This window comes from Acomys minous (genome assembly GCF_964271855.1).
Source record: "Acomys minous genome assembly, chromosome: 10".
Lineage (NCBI taxonomy): Eukaryota > Metazoa > Chordata > Mammalia > Rodentia > Muridae > Acomys > Acomys minous.
The window spans coordinates 104,676,876-104,684,519 of NC_140491.1; the positions used below are offsets into that span (position 1 = coordinate 104,676,876).

Consider the following 7,644-nt stretch of genomic DNA (forward strand, 5'->3'; position numbering starts at 1 on the left):
CCGCCAAGACTACAGTGGGGTTTTGTTTTGTTTTCTGTTTTTAGTCCGCATGAAAGAAGCAGCGTTTATCGGCCAAGCAAACGAGCCCTGATCAACCCTGGGAACGCCAGCTTTGTCTTCAGTACCTATAGGCCTGCAAAGGATGGGAGTGCCGAGGGGAGAGGGAGATGAGAAAAGCTGACAGCCATAGGGGGGGACACCAGGCAAGAGTGACCCACATGTCAGAAAGTAGCCATCTACACCCACCTCTGCTTCCTTCTCCATGCGAATGCTGTTTTAACTTCTTGTCCTTTTTTTTTTTTTTTTTAAATGAGGCATCGTGTTTCTTAACAGTTCCTGTTGTCAATGAACCCAGAAGAAGCAATGTCGAAAGACTTCAAAGACAGAATGTGGGCATGGGTAGAGTCGATTTTAGTCCCCAGCACTAAGGAGGACCTCTGAATTTGAGGCTAGCCTGGTGTACACAGTGAGTTTCAGGCCAACCAGAGCTACACTGTGAACAACGAATATGGTTGTGGTATCAAGTGAAGGAAACACTGTGGGACTTGTTACACTGGGAGCAGAAATTGTGCATTGTGGAGAAAATGGAAGCAGCCACTTAGCAGTAACTTTTTAAAAATGCTTATAATTATGAAAAGAAGAGTGAGCCTGGCATGGTGGGGCACGCCTTTAATCCCAGAACTCGGGAGACAGAGGCAGGCGAATTATTATGAGTTCGAGGACAGCCTGGTCTACAAAGAGAGACCGGGACTGCCAAGGCTAACACGGAGAGACCGTCTAGAAACCATCTCCCCCCCCCTCCAAAAAAATGGAGCACTTTAGACAAAATGAATAAACAAAGCATACATATGGGTAGATGTGTATATGTGTATGTGTATGCATATACGTTAGCTATATGAGGGGGCTGGAGAGATGGCTCCAAGGTTATAAGCACTGACTGCTCTTGCAAAGGTCCTGAGTTCAGGTTCCAGCACTGACATGGTGGCTCACACCATCCATAATGTGATCTGATGTCCTCTACTGCTGCGTAGGTGCATGTGCAGGCAGAGCACTGGGTACGTAATAATGAATAAATATTTAAAAAAGAGAGATGAGAAGACAAGAGCATATCTAATAATAAACAAAATGTAGAAAATAGAAAGGGAAGTGTTTAAAATACAGAAATGGGCATGGTGGTGGCTTATGCTTGTAGGATTTGTTGAAGAGGCAATAACAGGTGAGTCTCTAAGTTCAAAACCAGTGTGGTCCATGTAGAGAGTTCCAGGCCAGTAAAGCCTATCTAGAAAGAAAGAAAGAAAGAAAGAAAGAAAGAAAGAAAAAGCAGTCGGGAGGTGGTTGTTCACACCCATAATCCCTGCCACTTGGGAGCCAGAACCAGGTGTGTCCCTGTGAGTTCAAGGCCAAGCTGGTCTACAGAGTGAGTCTGGGGCAGCCAAGGCTACACAGAGAAACCCTGTATCGGAAAACAACAAACAAACAAACAAAAAAACCCAAATCAACATCAAAAACAAAAAGCCTAAAAACAAGAAGAGAAATAATCAGATGCATTTATAATCTTTTACTTATTTATTTATTCAATTTTTATTTTTTGTTATTTTTTGTTTGTTTGTTTGTTTGTTTTTTTGAGACAGGGTTTCTCTGTATAGCTCTGGTTGTCCTGGACTCCCTTTGTAGAGCAGGCTGGCCTTGAACTCACAGAAACCCAGCTGGCTATGCCCCTCCCTCAGACCCCCCAACCAGTGCTGGGATTAAAGGCATGCACCACCAGGCCCTGCCAAATTTTGAGTTTTTGGGACAAGGTTTCTCTGTGTAGACCTGGCTGTCCTGCACTCAAACACATGGAGTTCCACATACCTCTGCCTCCCAAATGCTGAGATTAAAGACATGCACCATCGCCCCCTAGCCAATTTTGGTCATATCTGTATGTGTGTATATATATATATATATTTTTTTTAAATAAACTTAATGTTAATTTTTGTTTTTTTTTTAAAGACAGGGTTTCTCTGTGTACTTTTGGGTGTCCTGGACTTGCTCTTTAGACCTGGCTGGCCTCAAACTCACAGATCTGTCTTCCTCTGCCTCCTGAGTGCTAATTAAAGGTGTATACCACCACAGCCTGGCTAATTATTTCCTATTTTAAATATCAGGAAAAAAAAACAAAGAAATAAAAATCATATGGAGACCGGGCTGTGGTGGCACATGCCTTTAATCCCAGCACTGGGGAAGCAGAGGTTGGAGGATCGCTGTGCGTTTGAGGCGAGCCTGGTCTACAAAGCGAGTCCAGGACAGCTAAGACTACACAGAGAGAGACCTTGTCTTGAAAAACCAAACCCCAAAAAAGCACATTTTAATATTATTATGAAAGTGATCCCGATTTTTGTGGACTCTTGGAAATACCTTGGAGTTCCACTAAGTTCTACTGACCTAACTCTCAGAATTGCTTAATACAGCCGGGTGTGGTTGCACACGTTTTTAATCCCAGCCCATGGGAGGTAGAGGCAGGTGGATCTCTGTGAGGTCAACCAGCCTGGTCTACTAAGGGAGTCTATGACAGCCAGGGCTGTTAACACAGAGAAACCCTGCCTCTAAAAAGCATATTTATTCACAACAGTGAGTTTTATCAGATATGAAAGTGGCACTGTGGTCACACAGCATGTTGGTGGATATTTTATGATGTAAGACGTTAGTTACTTGGTGGAACGCTGTGCAGTGGTGGACCTTGCGCTTAATCCAGGCACCTGGGAGGCAGAGGCAGACGGATCTTTGTGAGTTCAAGGCCAACCTGGCTTACAAAGCAAATCCAGGACAGTCAAGGCTACCCAGAAAAACCGTGTCCACCCCAAAAAAGGGTATATGGTGGAGACATCCCATTCAGGGCTGAGTGTCCTCAGGTCTCTCACCCTCAGCGTATTATCTGCTTTGGGCCTCTGTGTTTCTTACCAGCTGATACAGGAAGCAGCTTTTCTGATCCTGGCTAAGCAAGGCACTAATTTATGTGTGCTCCAACACATCCCTCTCCAGAGCTCAGGGAACCCTGGGGAAGTGGGGACAAAAGTGTAAAAGCCAGAAAGGATAGAGGGCACCAAAAAAAAACAAGGCTGTTACCACATCTTTGATTCCATCATGATCACTAAGATTAACATCACTGTGATCTCTGAGACTGTGATCTGTAAACCCCTGTCTTTGGTTTGTCAAGGTTGAGCCCTTTTATTCCAAGAACTTCCTGTTGATTGTAAACAGGGGATTAAGGTGTGGTCCAGACAGGCTTACACACACCTTCAATCCAGGAGCTCTCTGGACACAGGATCCAAGAAAGTTAAGCCTAGGTCAAGAGGTGGAGCCAGACACCAGCTGACAGGGATTACAGAGTGGGAGGGACCTTGAGCTGAGGGGTATTTAAGGCAGCCTGGGGAGGGAGAAGGGGTCTCTGGGCTTGGGCACTTGTCTAGCTTGGGATTTTAGCTTGGCTCCTACCTTGTTGGTGCCTCAGCTCCTTGGCCTTTGCTGTTTGGGCTTGGAGCTAGCAAGCCTTTGGTCTTGGCTTTTTTTGACGTTTTTCTCCTGGGCTGTCAGGTGAGTTAGTGAACCTTTTGGGTCTTTCCCATCAGGAGGAGAGCTGAGAAGGAAGGACAGCTGGGTGCTCTCTCTGTGTCTGAGCTAGCAGATTTTTACCAGCAAATTTGGCTCCTGTGTCTTGATTGGCTAAGTAAAGGATCTGGGATTTTTATTAAAGCAACATTTTGACGCTCCAACGAGTAGCTGGATCACACAGACAGCTCAATCCAGCTGAGGACAAACTGAGAAGCCATCAAGTTTGGTAAGTCATCTGGGAAATAGTCAATAAGTGAATTAATTATGGAAAGTTACTGCCACCTTTTTATTTTGTATAGGTTTTTTGAGACAGGGTTTCTCTTTGTAACCTTAGCTGTCCTGGACTCACTTTGTACACCAGGCTGGCCTCTAACTCACAAGGATTCACCTGCCTCTGCCTCCTGAGTGCTGGGATTAAAGGTGTGTGCTACTATGCCCGGCCTAGTAACTGGAACTTCATAGCTTTTAGAATCCTGTTTAGTGCTACTTCAGATGGCCTAAAAAATAGACTAGTTAAGGAAAAGCTAAACAACTTAAACAAAATTGGCTGAACACCAATTGAGATGATTATTTTGCTCATGTATAATTTATTGTTAATACCCAAAACAGCTTTCTGTACCTCTTCTAAGAAAAAAAAGCTAAGGCTACAGGAAAAAGAGAAATGTGAAAAGTGTATACAAGCCGTAGAAGGGAAATTAGAGAGATGTATAAATAAGATTAAGGAAAATAGTAGGAGAGAGATAGAGGAATTTAGACAAACCTTAGAAAGACCTAAGAAAAAGAGTCAGATACAGACATAGGAAATTAGACAAGAGCCTCCTCCTTTCAAGCGGATCTCTCCATGAACCTGGAAGCCTGCAAGCCCCAGCCTGCTCTTCTGTCCCCATGGATCTGAAGTGGAGCCTTTGTGGGTCTGAAATCCAGCCCTCAGGTTTACACAGCGGTTCTACCTAACCACTGAGCCATCTCTCTAGCCTCTCAACTTGATCCTTAGAGGAAGGAAGGAAGGAACCCAGAACTCATTGCCTTGTGTGTGGGGGGTGGGGGAGGGAAGCGTGGATGGGCAGAGAAACAGGACGACAACGATAGAGACAGGAGTAGGAAACCAGTTATGCTATCTGAAATATTTGAGCCTAATCATTGGGGAAAACATTTTATCAACGTGATGACAATTCTAAAGACCTCCAATATGGCCAACATCTATGCAATAATAAATGTCAACGTCTCTCAGCCTTCTGGAGTATTATACATACATAATTTAATGTATCGATGCTGTGTAGGAGCAGTGTTCAGAACGATTAAATGAGGCAGGCAGAGAATTCTTTCTCCAGGGCTACTTGCTTTAAGTGCTAAGTAGTAGCCTGCAAAGGCAGGTTCCAGACCGTGCTCTTCTCTACCGCCCTGCCACTGAATTGCCTGTTGACAGAGATCTCTGCCAAACGGTCCCAGGATAGCTAGGATTCGCTGATGAAAGAAAGCTACATGCTCTGTAGGTTATGGACTTTTGATGGAGCTTTTGTTTTTGTTTTGTTTTTGTTTTGTTTTGTTTTGTTTTGGAGACAGGGTCTCTCTGTGTAGCCTTGGCTGTCCTGGACTCGCTTTGTAGACCAGGCTGGCCTCGAAGTCACAGCGATCCGCCTTCCTCTGCCTCCCGAGTGCTGGGATTAAAGGCGTGCACCACCACGCCCGGCTTTAGTTTTTCTCTTTTGTTTTTTGTTTTTTAAGCCACAGCTGCAGCTGCCACGTAGCACTGGTCCCCTGAACAATGGCAGAATACTTGGCCTCCATCTTCGGCACCGAGAAAGACAAAGTCAACTGTTCGTTTTACTTCAAAATTGGAGCATGTCGTCACGGAGAGAAATGTTCTCGCTTGCACAATAAACCGACCTTCAGCCAGACCGTTGTCCTCTTGAACATTTACAGAACCCCTCAGAGCTCTGCTCAGCCTGCGGACGGTGTGCGCAGCGCTGTGGGTGCCCTGGAGACGCAGGAGCACTACGAGGAGTTCTTCGAGGAGGTCTTCACTGAGATGGAAGGCAAGTACGGGGAGGTTGAGGAGATGAATGTCTGTGACAACCTAGGAGACCACTTGGTGGGGAACGTGTATGTCAAGTTCCGACGCGAGGAGGACGCAGAGAAGGCGGTGAAGGACTTGAACAATCGTTGGTTTCATGGGCAGCCCATCCATGCAGAGCTGTCCCCAGTGACTGACTTCAGGGAAGCCAGCTGCCGCCAGTATGAAGTGGGAGCGTGCACAAGAGGGGGCTTCTGCAACTTCATGCATCTCAAGACCATCTCAAGAGAGCTGCGGCTGGAGCTGGCCGGGCGCAGGCGCAAGAGGCATCGGCCCAGGTCGGATCCAGTGAGCCCGGTTCCGTGTGCAAAGACAATGGCTGTTGGCTCCAGTGGAGGGGGAGGTGGTGGAAGAGCAGAGCGTGACAGCAGGCGGTCAAGAGACAGGAAAACATCTGGGCGATTCTGAGCAGAGCCATTTTTCACCCCGTGTCTGCCAGACAGTGTGGTAGTTGGAAGACAAGCCAGTTCATGATGGGATTTTTTTTTTTTTTACAAGAAGAAAAACAAAGATGGTTTTCTTAATAAAATCTGTAGTGCAGCAGTGTTGGTATTAAAAAATAAAGCTTGTGAAGACAAGAAGCAGCTTCTAATTTAACTAAGATGAATAAAAATGTTGCTTATTAAACCACTTGTCTCTAGCACCATTCTCTCTTTTCTTATGGATTGATGTTGGTTCTTCTCTGTCTCTTCCATCTCTTGTTCTGTTCTTTGGTCCTATACATTTGCAAATAATTTTTGTTATATTCAATGTCTGCACTGCTCTAGTAATACAATATTATTACAATAAGTAATAATAGTTGTTTTTTCAAGACAGGGTTTCTCTGTGGAGTCTTGGCTGTCCTGTGCTTGCTCTGTAGACCAGGCTGGCCTCGAACTCACAGTGATCCACCTGCCTCTGAGTCCCAAGTTCTGGGATTAAAGGTGTGTGCTACCACACCAGGCAAACAAACAAAATTTATGAACATTAAATAAGTCAGTCATTCTAGGTCAAAATATAAGTTTTGTAACCGTCTATTCCATCTCCAAAAGTTAATTGAAATTTTACTGATCTGGGGCTGGCAACATGGCTCTCAGAGGGTAAAAGTGCTCCCATGCCAATCCTGAAAACCCATATGGTAGAAGTCAAGTAACCACAACAAGTTTTCCTTAGACCTCTGATTAAGGGCAGAGACTTGGGGCAACATCCCATAAAAAAATAAACAATTGTTTTTTTAAAAATAGAAGGACACAGAACTTACTTGCAGTATGTTTATCATTAGAATACAGGTATCACAAATGTCATCGACACACACAATATAGACAGAGATATTTTTCAAATTTATTTTTATGTGTACAAGAGCTACCATGTGCATACTGGGAATCGAACCCAGATCCTCGGGAAGAGCAGTTGGTGCTCCTAACTCCTGAGCCTTCTCCACACCTAAACTAAAGACAGAAGATCAGTAGATACAGATGTTCATAATCTACAATAGAGATCTGAGAACAGAGCAAACGGTCAGGCAATTGGTAGCTGAGATCACAGAGGGGTCTCAAATACAAGACACACAAATACATAGTATTGTAAACAGGGAACGACACCACCAAATTTTCCATGTGCACATTTGAACCCAAGGAGGACTGCTAGCCAGCGCTAGCGTCTGAGGACACAGAATGTTTGCAACACACAATCCTATAGGGCTGGAGAGCTGGCTCATTGGGTAAGAGCACTTTCTCCTCCTGCAGAGGACCTGGGGTAGATTCCCAGCACCCACACTTGAGTTCACAATGCCCTGTAACTCCAGTTCCAGGGCATCTGAAACCCTCACACCAACACACACAAAAGAAAATGAAATATTTTATTGGCATCTTAGAAACAGCAGCTCTTTTGGAAATGAAAAAGTTTCCCAAGCAAAGACATTTTGCTAAGTGTTCCCTGCTACTCTGCTAACAGGTGTGACCCATGACTGGCTTCTGCTGTGTTCTCTGCTACACTCTCAG

General features: G+C 44.9%; 1 protein-coding gene across 1 annotated transcript; it reads left to right on the plus strand.

The window, feature by feature from the left end:
* Positions 1-50: 50 nt before the first annotated feature.
* LOC311607595 (splicing factor U2AF 35 kDa subunit-like) lies at positions 51-6,156 on the plus strand. The gene is made up of 3 exons (XM_084799485.1): positions 51-203; positions 3,609-3,817; positions 5,323-6,156. Exon 3 carries the CDS (start codon positions 5,357-5,359, stop codon positions 6,071-6,073), a length of 717 nt encoding a protein of 238 aa, XP_084655611.1. The 5' UTR covers positions 51-203; positions 3,609-3,817; positions 5,323-5,356; the 3' UTR covers positions 6,074-6,156.
* The last annotated feature ends 1,488 nt before the right edge of the window (positions 6,157-7,644 follow it).